Genomic DNA, 24,416 nt, shown 5'->3' on the forward strand with positions numbered 1-24,416 from the left:
AAATATCTTCTTCCGAGGAAGTAACGTTAGTTCTGAAGTATCTCGAGATTTTGTGTGTGGCTTCATGGTTTTGTCGCGATTTTGGTGTCAAAATCATTTCATTGTGTATATATATTTCTAAATTTCCGGAAGTCTTTAAATCTGCTAGTATTTCTCTACTACCGCTCAATTTTTTTTCGGGAGAACCTCAGTATTGTACGTAACGCTTTAGCCTCCATAAATATCAAGGATTGTACTTCAGTCATTTGAATATCTCAAGCTTTTGTTGTCAATATTGTCTTGGTTCCAATACATACCTAGGCTTTCCGTGAACGAGGATGATTTGGGTATAACGTCCACGTTCTCGTCGTGCGTAGATAATCTATTTGCAGTCTATTTGATTATTAAATTCGCGGTAAAATTTTCCGTGTTTCCCCTATGGATTTTCTTCGGGATCACGGAGAGATAAGGGATGAATTGATCCCCGGTATCGGCCGGATTTTCCGAAAACAAGAGGTTAAGGCATCTTGAGGTTACATGCAAGATAACACAGGGCTCGTTTTGCAAGCACTTAGTGCCATGCATGGCTTGAGATAATCGTAGATAATTCTCTTTGCGCTCGACGGAAGTGTTACGCGGTCTGGCGACCGCAAAAATGGGGTTATCGCACGCGTCATGTGGGCTGCGTAGTTTAAGGATATATATTAGAAAGACGAAGTTAGCCATTGTCTTAGGACGAATCCCATGAGATGAAATAAAGTTTTGTAGGAGTAATCGAGTTTTTTTCACGAAATATAAGGCTTCAGCAATCAACTACTCCTGTAGAGAAAAATATGCTGGCGAGAATTGAAATTGACTTACCGCAAGCGTTGTGTGGGTTGCTTAGTTTAAGGATTTAATTGTAAGGCGAGGTTTGTTATTTTCTCAGAACGAATCTCATGGGTCAAGTAGTGCAAAGTTTTAAAAGTGACCAGGAATTTTTTAAGGATGATAATTATGCAATAATCAGGTATTGCAATCGGGGAAATGTATAAAACAAGGCTAACCCAAATCGCAAATAAAAAAAACAATTACTCAAACGCATATTTTTTGGATACTTCTCAACATTCAAAATTGGTCTTTTACATCATGGAATTTTTTTGTGTTTCAGTATCTGATATGCGTTAAATGTTGTTAACTTATTTAGATTATCAAAAGAATTTTTAATTCGACTGCATCAGAGAATTTATTGCACGGGGTTATTTTCTTCTGAGATAAATCTCAGACTGGGTTTACCGAACAAGGCATTGGCATCTCACATCCACACTGTGGTAAAGGAGACAGAGGTCTTGTTTACTAAGCTACTGTTGGAGAATAAACCTCTCCTTGTTGCTATTCCACAATGGACATTTTCAAAGCATTGCATAAGTAACTGGGGGGTTATTTTATTTGGAAACGCGTGTAATTAGCATTCTTTTTCCAATGATGAGTTTTCATTTGTATAAGTGTTAAAGTATTTTATGCATTGAAATTATTTTGGTTACCTATAACAGTGTTCCACAATTTTTAAGACGAATTTGGGTTATTTTTTTCAACCCCTTGTGGCTTGTGGTAAATTCACAAGTAAGCTATGTAATGTTTTAATTAGAATTACTTATAAAGTTTGCTACTTTTCAAATTAGGCACTTCAAATACAAAAATGTGTTTCATAGAAGGTTCTTCTCAGAAAAAACTCAATCACTGGTTACAATTTCTAAAATATAATCTTGGGGACAACACTTTCAGCAATCACAAGAAAATAACTAGCTAAAAAAATATAGGCACACAGAAAAGGGGACACTCACAAGTTTTTAAGAAGTTTCTTTAAGATGGCCCAATTTACAGAATTATAATGTGCAATGTAATTCAAAAGGTAAATAGTGGTGGTGGAAACTATGCCTTAAAATACAAAATAGCTCTATAATGCAATGACCTCACAAAAAATAGTATTTGCGTTACCAATTTTAGTAGATGATTATTCTGGCAGTGTAGAGTAGTTTACCTTGCTATGTTAGTCTTAACCAGGAAGAAAGTTTAAAGTTTACTTTTTCTCCTTATTGCCAAAGATATTTTCCATCAATCCATTTTTCATTTACAATTCATTTTGTTACTCACATAGTGGACATTTTTGGTAGTATAATGTTATAAAATTTCATTTTTAATTAAGGAGTATTTTTCTTTTCTTTTACAGAAACCTGTTACAACTATACGCTTATTCAACAGGACAGAATATTACACTGTTCATGGCACAGATGCAATCTTTACAGCTAAAGAGGTTTTTAAGACATCGGCCTGTGTGAAGTACATTGGGGCTGGTATGTAAGATTGGGAACTAAATTTGTCACGCTCATTTCATAATTTGGGATCCCCTGATTTATAAGATGCATGTAGATGCTGATTTCTGCTCCGGCTAGAAGAAATAAAAGTAAAAAATACGTAGTTATGTTCTCTTTGGAGTGTTAACCAGGTAATAACAATTCTTAACTTCAGAATTACACCAGCCTTTGATGTTTTTACTCACCTTTATCTATGCTAATTTAATCTCTTTTATGTAAAACTCATTAAATTATTGTGAAGTCTTGTCATTTGAAATGGTTTGAAATGAAAAAAGAAAAATATTTCAAAACATTTCATTGTCATATTATTACTGTAACTGTTCACTGTAACTGAATGAGTTTTACTTTTAAAAAATTGGAACAAGCTGTGATATAGGTGAATAAAAATGTGGAAAAGTTGTTGTAATTAAGAAGTGAAAAATTATTTTTTCCTGATCAACTCCAGAGGGAACATAACTAAGTTGAAAAAAGTGGTTGATGTGTAATGTACACGTTATGATATTTCAAAAAATTACCCATAAAGTAATTTTTACTTGTTATTAATTGGTTATTAATTTTTGATAACTGCCCATTACTGATGTTGACACGCATCAAGTACCCATAATTGCTCCTTTTATTCTTTGTTGTAGGAAATAATAAGATTGAATCTCTTGCATTGGGCCGATCACATTTTGAACATTTTGTGCGGGAATTGTTGCTGGTTAAGCAGTATCGTGTAGAAGTATATTCTGGTGGGACTAAAACTTCTAATGACTGGCACATTGAAGCTAAGGTAATTATGATTCTTATTTCCTATTATAGCATTTTAAATAGCCTTAAAATGGCTTTGAATATTTTTTTTGCTGTAATCAGAGGTCGTATGAATTTTTTAAAACTTTTCATTTCCTTTGATGATCTGTACCCTATTTTTGAATATCATGTAGGCATCTCCAGGAAACTTGTCAGATTTTGAAGACATGCTCTTTAACAATGCAGATGTTGCACTTGGAAGTTCAGTTTTGGGATTGAAACTTGGAGTTGATGGTAAAAATAGGGTGAGTAAAACATTTTGGTTACTTTTTTCATGATTGTTTATCAGAAATATTGAAGCCTTCAGTATTTTTGCATGTCTACCTGCCCCAGTTTTCTATCACAGACAAATAAATACACAATATTGATGCATTTTGCTGATAAAAAGGTTTTATTGTGGTTAGAAATTTTACTTTAGTAATGGATCAATAATCGTTAAAGAATACGGATTCAAAGTAATTTTTTAAATTTCATTGCAATAAGCATGAAATTCTTAGAAAGGTTATCAAAACTCGAAAAAAATCACATTTTTTACTATATTATTAGACACAATGCAAATAGAATCAATTTGTATGTACATGTACAACATATCTTTTAATTTGTGATAATTATCATCTTAGCATCTGCTACTTCGTTATGCAGTGAAAATTTTGGCTAATTGTATTCTTAGGAATGGCAATGATTAGATATAAATTACAATCCAAGCAGGCTGCCTCTTGCATACTTACTTCAAATTGTGTTTCCTGTTGTGATAAGAACCAAGATACTCTTACGGCCGTAACGATAAAGCCTCATGAAAAGTACAGAATATTCGTGTAAATGCTGTTTGTGCCTGCAAACCAGCAAATTGAATACATATGTATATTGTTCTGTTCCTTTTGACAAAGGTTTCTTTTTGTGGCCATCAGAATATTTCTGTTTTGTCTCAATGGAGGCTTTAGACCTCTCTTTCCCTGATTGTCAATGATTTTTTATGTCTAGGTGGTTGGTGTTGCCTGTATTAATGCAGGTCAGAGGAAATTTACAGTGGCTGAGTTTGTTGACAATGACGTGTTCTCCACTCTGGAATCTGTGCTTGTGCAACTTGGCCCCAAAGAATGTTTGCTTCCAGCTGGAGTTGGAGATGCTGGGAATGACTATGGTACCATTAAAAAAGTGAGTGTCCCATGTGGTATGAGTTTTCCCTATTGTAGTTGTCAGCTATAATTTGTTTTTCTGTGATCTTGTGATAGTAAGAAATGAAGGTCAGAGTAGAATCATGTTTTTGCTGTATCTGAGTTTACATTTTCCTCCATTAATTACCGTTTTTGGTCCATTAACGGTGGCTCTTTCCCTTTTTGCTCATTTTTCGTTTTCTTGCCTTCAAAATTTTTTAGGTCCCTGTGACGACACGAAAAGGGATTGTTCTAGTATTTATTCAATTTTCCAACTTAAAGGTCTCATGTACTGTTTTTGGGTTTATTGCAAATAAATAAATAAATAAACTTTTTGATCGATCATTATGGAGAGTGGTTGGTTTTGGCATTAATTTTTAAAAATAATAACATTTATGAAGCTTGCTCCTATAATATGATTAATTTTATTTGGAGGCTTAGCATGTTGCCTTTTTGATTTTCTGTGAGAATCACTTACCATGGATATATAGTGTATTGACTCAGGGATTGATTAGGAAAGCCAATGTTGGCTTATTCCTTGTTGAAGTCTTATTTTTTCCTTCAATATTCACCTTTTTTTTGCCAGCGTTGAGAAATTGTCATAGAAACTTGTGATCTTATAAAAACGTGAACACACAGTAAAACCTCTATGCAGTGAACCTCTTTACATCATAAACCTCCATACTTCATACCTCACCTACGGTCCCATCAGATTTACATGTAAATTTATAGGCAAACCTCTTTCTAGTGAACCTCTTTATTTCATTAAACCTCCATACTTCATACCAAGGATACACCCCCAAGACGGCCTAACTACCTCTGCATATCGTACCGAGACAACTAGAGACCATTAATGCAGCTGCGATTATGTACTTGGAATGACATTTTCAGCGATAAATGTTTCACGCTTATTTTTTTATACACCTTTAATATGCTGTAATATTCACGTTAACCATTAGTTAAGGCCATTTTGTTCCATATGAGAGCATACCTAACAGTAAATAAGAAAAAAGTTATCCAACTCTCCTAATCATTCAAAGTTACTGTTGAATTAAAAGAGATTGTGTTTGTTTTATGCATAAATATAATTGTTTAAAAGACAGTACTTAGTCCCTTTCATTTCCAAAGGATATGAAAAGATGGTGCATATCACTAAAACCTCTCTATAGCGAACCTCCATGTATCAGATTCCCTAAATTTTGGCCCCCTCCATTTCCATATAAAGAGGTTTTACTGCGTATGCTAATCGTTTGGTAAATGTTATTTATTATAGATTTTAGAGCGGAATAATGTAGTGCTGACGGAGCGGAAGCGGACTGACTTTGCTGTTGAGAATTCAAAAGAAACATTGATCAAAGACCTCACCAAACTGATGCACTTTGAAGAAGATCAGAAGGAAGATGCTGCCACCTTGCCTCAAGTGAATCTTAATCTAGCAATGAGCGCCTTGAATGCTGGAATAAAATATCTTGAGGTACATACGACAATGCTTGACGAGTTTCAATGTCTGGAAATTATTTTTTGGGAGATACTGTTGTGTGTTTTTAACTTTTCATTTTCTTTTTTCGTAGATTGCTTGTTGTTGCCTGTATTTTTGGAAACATTTTAGGTTTAGTGCTCTTACCCACAATAGCAGGGACCTCTTATAGCTTGCTATATATTCCCTTTTTGGGGTCATATCCTGTGTTTAAATCATTTTGTGTGTACCAATGAAGAAGTTAATTTGAATGTGTGCATTTATAGTTCATTAAAAAGTTCAGATTTAATGTAATTGAAGAGTTGATGATAATCCTGTGTGTACTGATTTCTCTTTTTTTTTCTGTATAGCTCGTCACTGATGAGCGTAATTTAGGCCAATTTACGATGTCCACTTTTGACTCCTCACAATTTGTCCGTGTGGATTTTGCAGCGATGCGAGCTCTCCAAGTGTTCCCCGTTACTAACTCTCTACAAAGTTTCTCTGCTGCCACTTCAACATCTGATAATTTGTATGCTCTGTTTTCTCGATGGATTCGTACACCAGCTGGTCATCGTTTGCTTAGGTGTTGGCTCTCTCAGCCTCTAAAGGATTTAAACCACATATCTCAGCGGCATGATGTGGTAGAGGTAAGAAATTGCTACTCATAATATTTTACTTGTAATTTTATGTTTACAAGCTTGCAAACAAGTAAAAACTTACTAAGTAAAAAGGTTGATCAAATCATAAATTCTAATCTTCTTCTAAGTAGTTAGTACATATTACTGTTGATTTTGGAATTCCCCATGTTTTTGAATCCTTAAGGAAAAAGGCAATCTATTCTTTGGTAAACAGCCATTGAAATAAATTTTCTAGTGACTGTCATATAAGCTATTCTGGCCAAATCACATCTCTTTGGCAGCAGAAGCATGTCATTGAGTTTTCTGTTACCCTAAGAAATGGATGATTTCCACCTTGTCTTGCAATACAATCTAATGCATTTGTGAAATTTTCATTTCTGAACCCTTGTTTTCTCTTATGATGTATACAATTGTATTTAATTGGTAGTATGTGTGTAATCCTTGAAGGCACTTGTTGCTGGAGAGAACGGGGCAACCCTGAGGAGGGCCATGTCCGAGGTACATTTGCGTCGGGTGCCTGATTTTGCTGCTTTAGCAAGGAAATTCAGGAGGGAAAAAGCTACTCTACAAGATTGTTACCGGTGAGGCTTTTTAGTCTCTTTTGTCTCATAAGTGAGCTCTGAACTTAGAAATATTGTCTTTGATTTATATCCATTCCTACATTAATCTGTAGGATTGATATTTGCAACATTGATCGATTATATTCCTTATGATTGACAGAATATACCAGTCTTTGTTACGCTTACCACAACTTCAAGAAGCCATTGAAGTGGAAAGTGATTCATTCACACTTAAATCAATGTTTGGAGGACCTTTGAAGGATCTTCTTGCCCTCTTGAAAAGGTTTCAAGAAATGGTGGAGACTACAATTGATATACAGAAGGCAGAGGAAGGAGATATTATGGTTAAGCCAGAATTCGATGAAGGGCTACAAGGTATGAAGTGATATGAATCATCAATTCGTTCCCTTGCAACTACGTATCTTTACTCTCAAATCTCTACTTGCATTTATGTCTCAAACCCAGGCCTTTGGGAAAGAAAGCCGTACTCTTTTTCTACATTATGTGTATAGTTACAGAAAATAACATGGGCATTTACATTCCAAAAATCTCTCTCGCTATGTATTCTTGTGAGAATATTTCTTATAGTATTCTGCAGTGAGTCTTCTTTCCTTCTTTCATTGTAATTGCGTTATGGAAGTTACTCAGTGTTTCAGTTGAGTAATCAGATCAATTAAAAATTCATTAGTTATCAAAGAAATGATAGCTTTCCCAGTAAATAATATCTACTCATTATTGTACTCATAGATATCCTTTCAATGTTTACACAAATCCTTCTGACTACTAGAGCAGTTATCTATGCATAGTGAATCGGTCTTTATGTCTTCAGAATTGTTTTTGCTATGATTAGTGTCTTTTTAAAAATTATTTTGTATCAATTTTTCAGATTTAAGGTCAAGGATGGATGATCTAATGAGTGACATGAAGGACATGATTGGAAGAACGGCTCGGGATTTGAGTTTGGAAGCAAACAAGGGATTGAAACTGGAATCAAACTCTCAGTATGGATACTTCTTTAGAGTTACTCTCAAGGCAAGTTTTATATGTATTTATCGATGAAAACTCCATCCCATTCATCCCAATTTGTCATTAAATTTTCATAGCAAATCCAACTCAGTAGTGCTTAATTGGCATGCAAATAAAAGTTTTCAGTTTTTTTCATTCAGATTCAATGGCACTAAATGTGATTCTCCATTTCAGAGTTTTTGCTCTTTTGGCTTTTACTCCCCCTTTTCTGAAAAAATTACCTTTTTTTTGAACTCCCTTGTGGAAAAAAATTAATTTTGAGAAATAATTACTGCATATATCTTGACTTTTGTCCAAATCTCTGGAAGTAGTAGGAGGGCCGATATCACGGCCTCCGTTGATAACGTAGTTTATTTTTAACCATCAAGGGATAAACTCGGGTATCCTTGATTGTTTGAGGCGTAACTTGGTGAAAGCGATTCATAATTAACATTAAAAAGAAGAACTTTTTGCTTTCACATTAATATTTATTCACGACCATGGTTTCAACGTTAGACGTCATCATCAGGTGAACTCTACAGAGGTCCATCACATCCTTTTATACCAGGCTAGGAGGGGTAGGGAGGAAGGTAACTGGGTCCTTACCCCTCCTAGCCTGGTATAAAAGGATGTGATGGACCTCTGTAGAGTTCACATGATGATGACGTCTAACGTTGAAACCATGATCGTGAATAAATATTAATGTGAAAGCACAAAGTTCTTCTTTTTAATGTTAATCGGGTAACCTTAATTTGGATTTTGCAACCCAGAATTGAAGTCAAGAATTAAAATCCGATCGGAAGGCAACCTGAACATCAAGCTCAAGCTATGGTGTGGTGGACATTGGACATAGTCCTCCTCTTTCACTATTATACCGAAACTTAAGGCAGCGTCCTTCTAAAGCGAGATTATTATGAGGACAAAAGGCTTAATATTCAGGCTTATTGTTATCTGTGATGGGTTAGTGCATCAGCTGTTTAACTCGATGGATCTCAATTAATTCTGCAATGTAAGCTTTTTCAAGTGTTAGAAATATGAGTTTAACGGCAGAATATCTAAGGGTAAGTATAAACTCTCTGTAAAACTAATGCTAATGTAAAATAATTGTAAAACACATTTTTTTCTACAAGTTTTTAGCCTCTGGAACTTTCAGTGGATTTTTTGGAAATCTTTTGATGCCAAGAAAAGTCACGGCAGGCCAGTATCTTACACAAAGTCAATCAAAGTTTTGAAATTAAGGTTTCAAATCACATTCATAAAATGACTTCTTATCCACAAAGGTTGGGACGTTGATTAAGAAGGTGACAAACTCGGGTATCCATAATTTAGATTATGCAACCAGCCATTGAAGTCTAGCATTTTGCATCTGATTGTAAAGGCTATTTCACACAGGGCACATTCTGGCACAATCTGATGTGTGTGCTAAGGCAAGGTCCAAATTGCATCATGTAAAGTGGTGAATTCCCAGATCACAGGTGAGAATGCATGGACGTGAGATGGCAAAATAGCCCATTTCCATTGCCTCTTTTCTGCAGTAGTTGAGAGGGAAACTAACTTCTTCTTAGATGCAGATGTGCAAATAAAACAGTTAATCCGAGTGAAGTCTCTTTTACATGTGGTTTTTTTAGTCTTAATTAGGTATTTGTGTGTTTAAATCCATTTCATTCTCTGCAGCCTAACTACCTCAATTTTTTCTTATTTTTTTAGTGAAAAGTCTCTCTTGTCTCACTTGCTGGGGGATCTTATAAAGCATAAATAAATAGGCATTGGAGCAATGAGTTAGCATGAGAGATTTTCCCACTTGTGGGATTTTAAATAAAAAAGTGCCTCATTCTGTGTTATCTAATTTTTATAATTTTTATCTTTAAGGATGAAAAACTTCTCCGGAATAACAGAGCTTACACTATATTGGATTCAAATAAAGCAGGTGTTCGCTTCCAAAGTGAGAGACTCCGGCGTGCCAACGATGACTATGTGTCGGCTCGTGAAGAATATAGTCAGCAGCAGAAGGCAGTTGAGGTAGAAATCATAAAAATTGCTGGTAAGTGTAGATGGTCTACTGTGAATGTACTTCATAACAACCAAAATTTTGATGGGGTGTAGGCAGCTCTTTCCACAAATAATGCTAGACTACATACCCACAATAAAATGGTTTTGTGGCAATATTTCCAGCACACCTGGAAAGTGAGGGAATTTCATTGTTTCTGGAAATTCACGGTATGTGAGGGGAGACTAAAAATAAATCTGATAAAGTCATCTTTCCTATTTGTTTCAAATGGTAATTTTTTCTCATCATCTCACACTTAAATTTATCTTCAATATTTGAGCAATGCATTCCTATCATTTAACTCATTAATTCCATATAATATATATAAAATAATTCAATATGATTCCATACATTTAATTCCATAGATAAGTAAATTCATTCTATATCATAGCTATACTTATTTTTTTTTAAAGTAAGGGATCTGAAACTGGTCTAACTCATGTTTTTTTTTTTCACCAGTAATGAAGAATTTCTCGCATAGTATTTTTTTGGTGTATTCTACCCTAAAAGATGTTACATATATCTGAAAAAATGTTCCTGGAATTTAAAAATGAAGTGAATTCTCTTTAAGATTGTCACAACTTGTTTTACTCCTAAAAATGTACTCTTTTTTTTATTTGAAAAAAAAAAAGAAATTATTTTTGTGGTTTTAAGCATTTTTGTTTGTACTTATTTAGTATTGATTTGTTTTTAGGGGAAGAAAAGATTTTTGAGTACTTATATGTGAGGCCTTCGTGTGATATTTATTTAATGTTTGTTTATTATTTTTAAAGTTGGTTTCACTTATAAATTGGAGAATTTATAAATTTTTATCGCCCCAGGTGAAATAATAGTATTTCTTCTGCAGTATTTTTCTGACGATATGGTATTTCATCTACAGTATTTAGCGTTCGTTAAAGATAAAGAATTTGTCTCTTCTTCCTAATGCTTGACACTTTTTTGAATCGGCTTGAGCTTTCTGGGAGTGCAAACGGAAATTGCCACGAGAGTTAAAGGGTTAATCACGTATTTATCTCATAGAAATATGTACGAGTATTTTGTAAAACTTATATTACCAAAAAGTCTGAAATATTGCTGGTCGGGGAATGAAATGTTTATATTTGAGTGGTCACCCTAAAAATATTCTGGTTCACAAAGTACAGGAGGACATGATCGATTGGCCTATAATTTTATTTTCAGTTGGGTATGCTGATACTCTTCAGTCGCTGGGTGATCTTGTTGCATCTCTGGATGTCATAGTGGCTTTTGCTTGTGCAGCTGCTGCAGCCCCTACTCCTTACGTTCGGCCCAAAATGCACCCCAGCTCTGGTGATGGGTCTGGGGGAGGAGGCATCGTTAGTCTCAAACAAGCGAGGCACCCTTGTTTGGAAACATCAAATTCAGTGGCATTCATTCCTAATGATGTGCTGTTTGAGAGAGGTAATTAAGCCGTATTCAATGAGAAACAGTATTAAAAGTTTTCTGTCAGTGAAGGTAGGTTTATATGTGGAGTGTGCAAGCAAGTTAAAAATTTGAATGGAGTCATACTGAAGAAAAATGCTCCAGTTAAGTTGACAGTGATTGATGAAACAACTGCACATAACTGTATAATAGGAAATATTAATGTCATCAAATGTACATATATGGTCATTAATACTTAAAGGTTTAAATTTTGAATTTCTGTATCTCTTTGATGAAGTGCTCTTTTTTTTCAAAAGTTTCTGGAATAAAATCGATTTTGATAATTAATTACAAATACTTGAAACTAAAGCTGCCTTTACCTTGCCACTAATATATAAATTATGAATAAGTTCAACAGATTCAGGCTTCGATTGGTGGAAGTTAGACATATTTAAATAAATAAAAGATCATAGCACTTTTCCATAAAAATTTTTCCTGCGTTCAATGCATTTTGGTTCACTGAGCCATCATCTGGTACAAGACGCGTTGTATGCAGTAAAAATTTTTGTGGAAAAGTGCTACGATCTTTTGTTTAATTAAATAGAAATTATGGTCTAGTGGGTGGTATAATGTGCTGCTCCCAATTCCATGTGGCCATCTCAAGATTTAAATCATGTGTAATTGAATTCTTTTGCGATTTCCTGAAGGCACTTCCACTGTAGGGAAGTAAATCTTATCTATTGAGATTTCAACTCTTGAAGTTTACTATTGATTACAGTAGACTCTGGTTAACACAAACAACGTTATTACGAAGTTCTCGTTATTACGAAGTTCTCGTTATTACGAAGCAAATCGTTGGTCCCGATGAAAAGGTCTATACAAGCTATAGTAAAATAAACGTTATTACGAAATTTTTATTTTTACGAAATTACGAACCTCAGTCCCGGTCCCAGCGGTTACAAAATGAACTTTATTACAAAGTTCTACTCATAAGCAATGGCATTTAGGTGGAAATTCACTAGGATAAGTTTTAATAACCGTGCCACGTTTAAGTTCTTCTCGTGTACTGTGCTCAAGAGCATCAGTTATGGTTCTTTATTCAGTTTATATGCTACATCAAATAGTAAGCTTCATTCCTGTGGAGTCATGGTGACCCACTCAATACCGCTCGTAAATTGGACGTATAGTCTTCCTACGCACATTCTATTTACGAATTTTAGAGGTACGAGCATTCAAAATTGTGAAATTTCGAGAGTTAGCGCATACAAGTAATGCAGTGTTGCATTCTGCAGGATAATTGCACTCCTCGATTCCTTGCATACAGTCCGGGCGGCGAGATTTGTCCGATGACGGCACAATAGGAGGGGCAGATAACCCTGGGCCAGCACGGTTTACAGCCAGTCGCTGTCCCCCAAACGCACCTAACACACCCTCGCCCTGTCCTCCAAATGCACCTAACACACCCTCGCCTAGTCATATAACGTCAAATGCATAAGGAGCACTGAAATAAGCCTGATCCACCCAAACAAGCCCTTTCTTCAAATCATCAAACCAAGTGATTCTTCCTCTGGGTCTTTCACACTCGTCGTCCCTTCCGCATCCTTTCTTCGCGGAACCCTTTGTAGGCGTTTCCCTTTCTTAGCTGGCAACCTATGCCCCCTACCCCGACCTAGACCATTCTTCCTATCGTCGGACAACTCTCGGCGGCCGGTCTGTAGGTTTATCAACTTAGGAGCAATGTCTTGGGACGCATCCAGTTCATATATCGGACTGACTGTATTCGGGAAGATATCAACCCTAGATTGCGATGTGCCGCATTCTTCTGTCGAGAAACTGAAACGTATTTTCCTATTTTTATATATTTTCGCGTAATTTAAACGCGTTTATTATATACTTTTTTTCGATGATTCCTAAAAGAACTGTTTATATGAAGTTCTTTATTACGAACCTCCGGTTTTTCGGTCCCGTGTAACCATAATGTAATATCTGCTTATCTGAGTGAGTTTCGAGAATGATTTGGCCGTCTCGTACTGATTATTTCCCCGCTGAGGCTTCAGGAGAAGCTGAGTCACAAGCTCAGATTTGAATTGGACGCTCATGGCTTCGGTGAGTGATGGATTAGTGCCGATAAAATATTCAGTAGAAATTAACGAACGTAACAGAAACAGAGTTGTCTGGTACGAAGTTAAGATGGCGAAGGTAAAGAACAGAAACGGTTGAGCAAGCCCAAACATGAAAATATAAGTCGTGTTACTTCGCCTGTTACCGTGGAAGGCACCATTTTTACCAAATTCAGCAAAAAATTAAGGGTGTTAATTCAGTATTACATTTTTAATCATTCAGTCTGTTATAACGAGAGTCTACTGTATTATTATCAATTTGTTTTGGTAAACTTTGGGATTTCTATCGATTGAACTGAATTTTAGATTTGAAAGGGTTTGATAAATTTAGTGGAAAAATGCTGTTTAACAATATCTGAGAATAGTACTAGTATTTAAATGTTGTTTGTCTCTGAATTTAATTTTAACTGGCGTTATTTTAAGATTTTGGTGTTATTAATCTGCTCCATGGTAAAATATAGACAACAAATGGTAATTTCCACCCTTTGATGTATAACGACCATGGTATCAACACTCTTTGTCATTTTCAAGGTTTCGACTCTCTTTGATGTTATTGAAGTGTTTCTTTGAAGTGAATTTAAAAACATGTGCTTGCCCACAGTAGTGATGTATGTATTTGGTTTGCATATTTAACTTTGACAGTAAATGATGCTGATGGTAGCTTTCTATTCAACAGGAAAAAGCATGTTTCACATTATCACTGGCCCCAATATGGGAGGAAAGAGTACCTTCCTGAGGACAGTGGGCTTGTCTTGCCTTATGGCTCAGGTTGGATCATTTGTACCTTGCTTTAGTGCTGAAATTAGTGTTGTGGATGCCATTATGTGTCGAGTGGGTGCTGGAGACTGCCAAGGAAAAGGAATTTCCACTTTCATGGCTGAAATGTTAGAAACTTCTGCAATCCTGAGGGTAAATTTCTTTTGCTATGCATGGGATAATATTAAATACATTCATAGTTTTAGCATGTATGTATAGATAATCTTCAGTTTTGAAAATAAATCATGTGTGTGTGATTTGCGTATTGTTCTTATCGTTTGTTAAAAATTTGTTTATGATGGACTCTAGGGTATATACTATTTTAAAGTGCAGATCTGCATTAGTTGAAAATGTGATTTTTTTAGCATTAAATTAGGCTATCGTGTAGTTTAATACATTTCTCAATACCCAGGTGGAGGCCGAATCATTTTATAATATAATCCTTTAAATATCTTCATTAGGTAATTAATATTAAAAATTAAGTGTTTGTTGCTGAACTCCTAATTATACTGAGAACCACTCAAACTCAATCAAATAATCCTATAAACAGGCAGTCCCCGATTTTCTCACACAATGAGTTCCTAAAAACATGTAAGAAAGTTCCCTTAGCGAAAAAACTATTGGATTTTAACAGTTACTGTTGGATTTGATGCGTAGTTTTCCGCGGCGTTGTCTAGATGATGTCTCCATGTTCCTGGGTTTCACCGCGTGGATTTTCTTTGTGACGACAGTTTCGCCGGTATTCCAACCGGCGTCCTCAGGTCGATGTCGGGATTCAATTTTTGGTGACTTATATAGTTCATTTTTGGCGCCAATTTTTCATGCTGGATGCTGATTGGTCCACCTTCTTTTCTCTCGTATGACCCTCTTCCACGAGCTGTGGAGAGGGTAGCCGTCTTCTCTATTCATGTTTTCCGGTGTCTTGAATATTTCGATAGCCTCCTTTATTAGCCTGGGATAATATCTATTTTCTTTTGCAACAACTGATGCTTCGTCAAACAATATCTGGTGTCCGGGTTCGCTCCATGCATGCTCAGCTCTCCGCCATTGCGGAGCATGCCGAGGAATGGCGACAAGGATGAAGGAGCATGTGACAGCTACTAATAAAAAACAACTGCACTTGTCAGCCATTGCAGAGCATGTTTGGAGTGAGGCAGGCCATAACATTGAATTCGAAAAAGCAAAGATAGTGGCAAAAGAGAAACGGTACTATCCAAGGCAAATCAGGGAAGCAATTGAAATTCACAAAACACAAAATATCAACAGGGACAACGGCTACCCAATCAGCAACGTTTGGAAGAGAGTTCTGACCAAGCACAGGAGGAGATCGGCCAGTGCTATTTAAGACGGCAAAAAATGAAAACTTCTCACCTTCGACCTGAAGACGGAAGCAGGATGGCTTCCGAAACTGTTGTCAACCATAAACGACAGATGCGGCTGGAGAACCCAAAAATTAGCAGTCATCGTGAACAACGCCGCGGAAACCTACGCATGAACAAAAGATAATGTCTACTTTATGTCAAATTTCACGTGAAAAACGGGTCGGCCATTTTGCGTTGTAAAAGCAGGCAGATGAGAGCCAAAATCTTCCAAAGTCATTGAAAGTATAGGCAAAGCACCAGGTCAAAGGAATATTGCGTTTTTTTATTCCATGAAGCTCATACCAATGCAAAACCACCTGGATAAATTCAAAGATTTGTTGAGGACAAACGATATCTCGCGTGGCATTGAAAAATTGGTCATGTTTGGGCCACTGTATCTCACTAAAGGGTCGTATTTATGTAAAATGGCATATAATTCTACATCTGGTAATGATTTATCAGTATTTACGTTAAGTTTCATGTCTCAGTCCCCAAAAAGGTCATTTTGGACTTAATTCCAGCTTTTTCTGATTTCGGATCAGTCTTCGCCGGGTAGGAAGACGATTGGCTGGCGTAAAGGTATTCGGTGCCCACGTCGACAACTATAGCGTATTCGGCAAGCCTGAACTACCAGGCCAAGGCATTAGAATGACTTATCGGCTTTAAAAACTGCATTATTACACCCATGTCTCGTATAGCGCAAGGGATGCGTTCCTTGGGGTCTTTGCGCTATACGAATTTGCGTTATACGAGAGCGTTTTAACATAGGGAAGATAGGGATGCATTCCTGGTAGCATAGGTCTATGGTATTGAATTTCCTCTAAAACATCTATATTCCCATAAAAAGCCTTCGAAAACATTATTTCTATAAATATTTATAGTTTAAAACATCTTTAAAGATAGTATTCACGCATTCAAAGACTTTTATTCACGTTAAAAAAAATTCTTACGTGCTTTCGAAATTCCATCCTGTCGTGCGTGTGGGCTAACATCTGCTATCTCAGGGGATCGTAATGCATTGCCGGCAGTTGACGATTTTTCAAACTAGTCTAAAAACAACTGTTGTGTCACCCAGGCCCTTTTGTCGCTCATCGAAATGACAGGAAAATGCTACTTTAAATGCCATTTCATAGCTAGCGGAGTTTATGAATGATAAATCATTTTAATTTGAAGTCCTCCGAGTCATTAGCAGCTACGTGAAACAGTCTTTAAATGCCTTGAAACCTGTCCCAGGTTTTCCTTCTCTGAAAATGAATGAACGAGAATGCATTCTTTTACAAAAGAATATCGTCTCGTCAACACTAAATCTAGTTGAGGGGGAAAGGAGCCACTTTCAATAACAGCTTGGAGTTCATCAGAAAATGTTGTGGTGGCTGCGCTATCAACACTTGCAGATTCACCTGATATCGCCGCACTGAAAATACCTGCTTGCCGTTTAAATTCTGGAACCAACCGGAGCTTTCACTAAATGTCTCGGAGCGATTACCACTCTCGTCTTTTTGCACTGATTCACCATGAACTTTCCGTATGTGTAGACCGCTTGGTTGAAGTTGGTGTGGCTGAGGTCACTGATATTTTAGCTTCGTCTTTATTCAGAATAAGGCATCGTGAGTTTAAACTTCCACGCAATATCGCTTTGACGCTCTCCATTTTCAAAGCAATTCACCTCTCTAAAGTCCTCTTCTAGGTTTATGGTTTTTCTTGATAAATTCTTGATTTTTCTACACGCATTCCTATTTTTTGCCATATTCTCTTGGTTTTTACTCTGTATGGCTCTATCTAAATCACCTTCTTCTGCTGAACTGTATTCCTGAGACGCAGAAGGCCTATGACTGCGGGGAGGGAACGAAGCCATTGTGTTTGAGACTCTATAGCGGACCCTTTTATGAGTTGATGCTATTCATGCGCAACTCGGCCACCGCTCGATTTCTCCCCCGTGAATACCGATGACCTTGAAGGCTTTAGCGTAGACCCTCTACCTGGAAGTCAATCGCCCGGTAACCTACGACGGCAAAAATACGTCTCAAACCGTATGGCTGAAAAAAAAATTCATTTCTACTAGCGCCACGCTTAATTAACGATCTAAATTATTTATTATCATTCTGTTAAGGAGACGAGATAAATCTTCGGTAGGCCGGCTATCTGGACCCAATGACGAGTAATACTTTTGGCAATTGCACAGCAATGAATTTCGATTAATATATAAACAAAAAAGAAGATTGGAGGCAAGAAATAATATTAATATGCGCAAATTGATAGAAATTACGTGTGTACTTAGCGCAAGTTCACGTTTTATCACGAGAGCATTTAAAATTTTTGATTAGGCTACACTGCGTTGCAATGTTTCCCCGAGGAACGAATTTGCGCTATATCGAAATTGCGCTAATCGAAATTGCGCTATATGAGACATGGGTGTAGATGAGTTTCATGATAGCGCTTCCTGTCGGCAGATTGCTGGACCTACTAGCCTCGAAAGCTCTGTAACCTTAACTACTCGACTCGACATTCGTAATGCTACTCGAAACGCTTGAGTTGAGTACCAACTACTCAACTTGAATTTTCGAGTACTCGCACAACCCAAGATATGTGTTTTGTTATTACGATTATGTGTTGCGAAAATTCGAATGACTGTTGGAAACGTGGTCGTATATAATTTTGTGGTTTGAAGTACTACTGGAATTGGAATCGATTTCTTACTTTGGCAAGTACTCGTTTTCGATTCCGGTTCTTGGTCGAGAATCGAGGTATCGAGGAATCGAACCGACCCATCACTAGTATATATTAAATAGCATAAAACTTGTATTCATAAAAAAATGTAAAATAAATATTCATGTAAAAATAGGTTTTAAGTTTAGTCTTTTCAATATTAAGGAAAATAATATTACCCTTCTGTAAGCTGTTGTTTTTCCATAAAAATTGAAATATGCTTATTCTTTATTACAGACTGCTACAGCTAACACTTTAATACTCATTGATGAACTCGGGCGAGGCACTTCAACCTATGATGGCTATGGTCTTGCGTGGGCCATTTCAGAATACATTGCAAAAGAAGTAGGAGCTTTCACCTTGTTTGCTACGCATTTTCATGAGCTCACGTCCCTAGCTGATAAGGTAAGCTTACTCTATTTGAATGCCAGTTTACTGAGAATTGACATGCAAGTTTATAAATTGGTGAATTTCTCCAGGGAGACCCTCTGTTTGTTGTCTATACAAGGTAATATTAGCCTCAGGAAATGCAAATGCTGAATGGGAAAGCTGGAAAGGTTCATAGCTATTTTTTTATGAAAGGTGGACAACTTTCCCTCTGGCTAATTTGGATCCCTCATTTCTTCCTTGTCTTCTTCCCCTCTTGGTTCTAGTGACTTAAATTCTTGTTTGCTTCCTCCAAATAAGAATTCCCAATCTTTAATTCTTGCATCTCAATTTATCTGCTAGAGCATGTGAATTTGTGATTGTGGTTGTTCATTTGTGGACGTACCATGCTGTGATGCAATTCCCACATTGTAGGAAACGCGAGTTACAAACTTAAACGGTCTGTTACCCAGGCATTGCTCATTCCTGGTGAACACACCACCGATGGTAGAGATGGGGTGGTTCCCCAAAACCTTGGTTGGAAGATAGTTTTTTATTATAGGGTGCCAGGTGCATACATGGGATGCACTACTAAGTGAAATTACGTCACAGTCTCTTTTGGCAAGATGGATTTTAACAGACACTAGATTCATTTCCATAAAGATTTAATGATACTTCACAGTCATTCTGAGATTAACAAAGATTTTCACCATTCTAAAATTTTGCCTTCATTCAGGTACACAGTGTGGACTTGTGACGTCAACATCTTGTTCGGTAAAACCCATCCCGAAGTTCGCTCTGAGAAGATGGCTTGGTGGTGTAACTGGTAGCACGCCTGACCGGCAATCGGGAGATCCGGGTTCGAATCCCGGCTAAGTCAAATATTTTTTCATAGCGAACTTCATCCTTTGGTGTATTTCATTCAGGTAGTTTCCTCTAGCTTATCACACACATATGGGTCACACTCTCCGACAACATTAACTTACAACACTTTGTAAGATTGAAAGAATAAATAAAATATGACTCCTGTCATTTCACAAAGAAAATTCTGCTGCTGGCACCTCGTACTTGGGAAAGGAAGAGAACCCCCTCTTCTGCCACATGGTGGAGTATGTCTTACGAGAGAAAAGAAACTCTCGGACTGAAAAAGAACCCTAGACGGGTGAATCGGGAGACACGGCGGGGAGGACCCACTGAGTCGTTGGCTAGAGTGCAAGAGACAGCTTGTGCGCGCACGTGGCATGGTCGGGAGAGATTTCGGGAGGGGGGAGTGGTAGGAGAGTAGGGGAGGGGTGAGGGGGAGTAGAACGCCAAAACCTGTTTTCGTGGGCGCACTGCAAATTGTGAAAATACCCCGGAACTGAAAATTTTCCGTCAGCTGATCGGCTAGGCACAGACGTCGCGGTGGAAACCGTGACAATGCACGTGGGCCAACAGTGGTCCTGCTTATATTTCTCTCTAATGACTCTAAACTCTTGGATAGCAGATATTTGGCGTGTTCATTTTCATAGAATGTTGTAGGCAGAATACTGGGATGCTTTCCTTTGTGTCAATGACTGATTTTTTGCCTTTGACCTCGATTGTGCAGAGTAAAAGTTACCTTCAGTTGTGAGCTACCTGGGATGAGGATGACTCTGTTCTCTTGCATGTGTCATCGGGGTGGGTGAGAGTTCATATTATGTACCACTATTCATTCCATAATATTCATAATGTTGAAACTGTAGTAGCCTTCATTTCAGTGTTCTGCGAAATGATTGGGTGGATTGATTTTAAAATCCTGTGCAATAGCAGTGTTTTCTCTCCGCCTCTTTCTGCGAAATTTAAATTCACTTCCACAACTATTTTAACTCTAGGTACCACAAAAGGAAATAAGATCATTACAAGTAAACCATGAAACAATTGACTGTATTAATCTTGAATTTTAAAAGCCCTCCTTGAAAAGCTTTTTATGAAGTTAGAGTTTTTTGTATATTGGTTGGAAAAAATGCTTTTATTTTCTGTGCATATTGAACAACTGCCAAAGTTCTTGAAACCTTTATTTTGGTATTGCTTGTCTTTTGTTTTTTTTTTAATTTTTAGGTTTTGCTCACAAGGAAAAGTGTGTGTCAAAACATTACTATCAGAGGCATTTTCATGTTCAAAGCTGGTACCTCAGTAGTGTAATTAGAAGATTACTTCTGCAACAAAAGTGAATAGTTATAGAAGTTGAGTGATGAGTAGCTTGATATTTTTCTTTTTCATGCTAATGGTCTTGTTTTTAAGGGATTTTGTTTTCTCAATTTTCCTAGTATCCATCTGTTGTTAATGAGCATGTCACTGCTCACATTACTGATGATGAGGATGGCAAAGAAGGAACATTAACGCTACTGTATGCAGTTAAGCCTGGAGTCTGTGATCAAAGCTTTGGGATCCATGTGGCTAAAATTGCATCCATTCCTGACCATGTAATTGAGGTAATTATTGAAAGCTATCCCTTTTCTACTATTCTCTTTAGAACAGTTTAAGTTCTTTCTACATGAATGATGCATTTATTTATGGTGAGAGACTCCATGAAAATATTATTTTTCTCTTATTGAGTTACCTGAATTGGTGAACTGATTTGTTTTCTCACATGTTCAGATTAAGTTTAGATTCTCATCTTCTCCATATTTCTTTCTTACGCCAATGGTGATGGATTAAGCTATCTCAAAGTCTTATTGCTAGTTAGTATTTATGTATATATATTTAGTGGAATCTTACCTCTTAACTCTCCATAGTGAAGTATGATCTGAAAAATCTGACTCTGTTCAAAATACGGGAAATGGTGATGTTTTTCTGCATTTGTGTGTAGTATGGGTAGTTTGTAATTAGGCATGGTGTAATATTTCACTCCCATTGTTCATGTTCTAAGTCAAAATAATGGAAATAAATAGCCATAATATTATCCTCCCTTTCTTATCTGGGATCCATTGAAGTTTTGAGGAGTTATAAAATCTATTGTTTGGTAAAAGTTAACTCCACGCTAGAATTTTTTTATACTGAAGACTTAGTATTGTATTGGAGTGATTTTAAAATCCTTTTATGATCATACGCAAGTGTACTTCATTTTGAATACCCAGCAAAACGTTAATATTGTTAGAGAGAGGCAGAGGAGGAACAGAAAAAAATCAGTGTTGAAAAATATTTTCAAGGAATTTCGGTAAAAAATTTTGAAAGACTGGGTTTCAAATAGAGCCCTGTGGTAAAGGAATCGTGAGGGAAGATAAGAAAAGCCTCAATATAAGTCTTGAAGCCTCAAAAACAGTTGTGAATAAATAATTATTGATCAATGTTTCAGCTGAAATGAGCTGTTCTCCCATTTGTTAATCCTGGTCCTTTCAGTATGGCCACAGAATTCCTTTTCTTAAAATAATATGCTAGCAGTTGTCTCTTTCTCTTCAGTTTTCTTCACAAATTTCTCTTTCTTAATCAGTTTGCTAAGCTGAAACAGGAAGAGCTGGAAGATTTGGATGCAGTTGTTAGCCAGGAGAAAAGTTCAGATGCTGCTCGAAGGAAAATCAAGAAGGTATGCCAATGCTTTTTGAATTTTCCTAGCTACTCTCATAACTTTTTTCTGTGAAATTTAGCATTATTATTATTCATGGCTCCACATTTTGAACCTATACTTGTTTGGGAAATAGGGGAATTTCTTTGTGGTGAAAGATTTCCAAAGTGTAAAGATTTATTTTGGTGATCATCTGCTGTAGACTATCACATAATTACAACAGCTGATTTCGTAGAGGTGGGGCATCAACACCTCTGATTTCGCATGGTATGATCACCATTTTCAGTGTTGTTATGTGCAATATCCCAAATTGGCTATCATATTTGGAGAGCCAAGTGCCTTTTGATGGATATGCCTAAAAAATTTTATGTAGTTTAGTGGGGGTTTATGTTGGTACTTACGATGAAAACTGCATGTGATGGAGGAATGTTTGGTAAGCAGAGAAGAGGGAATAAAGAGTGCACAGCTCGTAGATGGAAGGAAAAGAAATGAGGCATATTGCAAATCAAAGTGGGAATTAATATGGGAAGAGAAGCAATCAGAGGTGATTCAAAATTTCTTTGGATATCTACTTTAACTGTAAATTTTTTTTTTCAGGAGGGAGAGGCCATAGTTGAGAAATTCATCAACAGCGTGAAAGAATTGCAAAAGAAGAATCTTGGAGACGAAGAGCTGGCAGAGGCCTTCGGCAAATTAAAGGAAGGAATAAAATCTGTTCAAAATCCATATGTGGAAGCCATTTTGAAGTCTGTACCTGCATAAAATCAGTATTAAGAAGATTTTATAAAATCATACAATATGTAAATGAAATTACTTTTTTATAAAAAACTTCAAAATATTAATAACGGGTAGTTTTTTTTTTGGTGCATGTCTCTCGTAATTTGCATTAGTTTTAAAAATGATTTTACCCAATATCATATCTGGTATCCTTAATTTTAAAAATATTTTATGGTAATGTTGACCTTGTAAAATCATGTTTTTCCTCCATACTGTTGAACCTCATTGGACTGAGGTGACTTTGGAAGTTAGAAAAAAACTTAAACATGTGTGACCACTTTAAAAAGTCTCTGAAGTTGTGCCTCATAGTCTACTGTAGCTTTAGAAGTCTCCTTTCCTAAAGCCTTTTACTGCCAGCCTGTACTTGATACGAGAATATTTTAGTGGACGGTATGTTTCTATGCACCTGTAGTCCTACACTCTCCAAATCACCACTCACCTGAATGTTGGGCTCCCATCATTGGCTTTCTCTGGGCAACGTCGGCTCTAAACCCAGCACTCGGACAAGCAGTGATAGAATCACTGCTCGTCCGTTCACGGTCCACAACCACGAAAACAATAACTTTCAACAATCATACCCTCGCCCACATGGGCGCTCAACAAACAACGAACCAAGTGAGTGGCAATTATAGGGTAGGACTCCCTGTGGCGTGAACACTGCCCATTTCGGATGGGATGCGTGAAAACTGCTAAGGCTCTTTTCTGGAATTAACAAAATTTCAGATTTTTAATTATTTCAACTTCTTAATATTATCATATTGTATTAAGGCCTCAATCACGAATTTAAAAAAAATCAAGGAAGTTGGCTACCTATGGCCATTTGTCATAACTACCATTTGACCTCTGATTCATCAGCCGGTGGCTGTAAAAAGGGTAAGAAAGCTGTTTATTTATCATGGACTCACTTAAATTTCTATGATGGCCAGAGTGTAATCAGGAAATCCTGTAAATTGTCTCATCTGCCTTCATCAATCTCCAGTATTCGTGGTTGGAAAATAAGTTCTGTATCCACAATGAGGACATTTACCATGAGAGATTCATCTTATATGATGACATATTCTATTGTCAACTTCTTTAAAAAAAATTCTTTGTTTCTCCTAAAATACTCTAAGTCACATGTAGTCCTTCATCAATTTTCAAGGGATTTCATTAGAAGTTGGATTAAATGAAATTCGTTCATCAAAGTCTTGTCCATTACTCTTCTCATTGAGATTTGTGGCAAAATGAGAGGGAGTTTAATCAGAGCAATTCAGTATTAGAATAACTTTTCCTGTTATTGCTTGTCAGTGTTCCTTATCTCTAAAATTTTTCATTTGCATCTAATGCATTTGAATGTGGAGATGCTAAGAGATCAGACGCTCCAACGGCAGCTTTATGATTTCCATAAATGACTTTTAGCAGTATTTTTTTCGTGAATCATTAAAAAGTGGATGAAGTTAATG

General features: G+C 36.6%; 1 protein-coding gene and 1 non-coding gene across 3 annotated transcripts in view; both read left to right on the forward strand.

Moving 5' to 3' along the window:
- Positions 1-23,033, forward strand: part of LOC124166001 (DNA mismatch repair protein Msh2) — a 48,906-nt gene extending 25,873 nt beyond the window's left edge. Inside the window, exons 1-17 of one of the 2 annotated variants that reach the window (XM_046543578.1) lie at positions 1,643-1,870; positions 2,189-2,312; positions 2,963-3,105; positions 3,257-3,367; positions 4,104-4,277; positions 5,550-5,750; positions 6,104-6,382; positions 6,821-6,954; positions 7,094-7,308; positions 7,820-7,965; positions 9,808-9,979; positions 11,165-11,404; positions 14,162-14,394; positions 18,546-18,713; positions 20,963-21,127; positions 22,126-22,218; positions 22,795-23,033. In XM_046543578.1, the coding sequence (XP_046399534.1) occupies positions 1,850-1,870; positions 2,189-2,312; positions 2,963-3,105; positions 3,257-3,367; positions 4,104-4,277; positions 5,550-5,750; positions 6,104-6,382; positions 6,821-6,954; positions 7,094-7,308; positions 7,820-7,965; positions 9,808-9,979; positions 11,165-11,404; positions 14,162-14,394; positions 18,546-18,713; positions 20,963-21,127; positions 22,126-22,218; positions 22,795-22,959 (2,784 nt within the window). In that variant the 5' untranslated portion in view covers positions 1,643-1,849 and the 3' untranslated portion in view covers positions 22,960-23,033. Of the gene's footprint in view, positions 1-1,642; positions 1,871-2,188; positions 2,313-2,962; positions 3,106-3,256; positions 3,368-4,103; positions 4,278-5,549; positions 5,751-6,103; positions 6,383-6,820; positions 6,955-7,093; positions 7,309-7,819; positions 7,966-9,807; positions 9,980-11,164; positions 11,405-14,161; positions 14,395-18,545; positions 18,714-20,962; positions 21,128-22,125; positions 22,219-22,794 lie in introns of those variants that run through there. The other variant, XM_046543577.1, reaches the window with a different exon arrangement.
- On the forward strand, positions 19,483-19,554 carry Trnaa-ggc. The gene has a single exon. It is a non-coding gene; the product is annotated as a tRNA-Ala (tRNA).
- Positions 23,034-24,416: the final 1,383 nt, after the last annotated feature.

The sequence above is a fragment of the Ischnura elegans genome, chromosome 9 (genome assembly GCF_921293095.1).
Source record: "Ischnura elegans chromosome 9, ioIscEleg1.1, whole genome shotgun sequence".
NCBI classification, from domain to species: domain Eukaryota; kingdom Metazoa; phylum Arthropoda; class Insecta; order Odonata; family Coenagrionidae; genus Ischnura; species Ischnura elegans.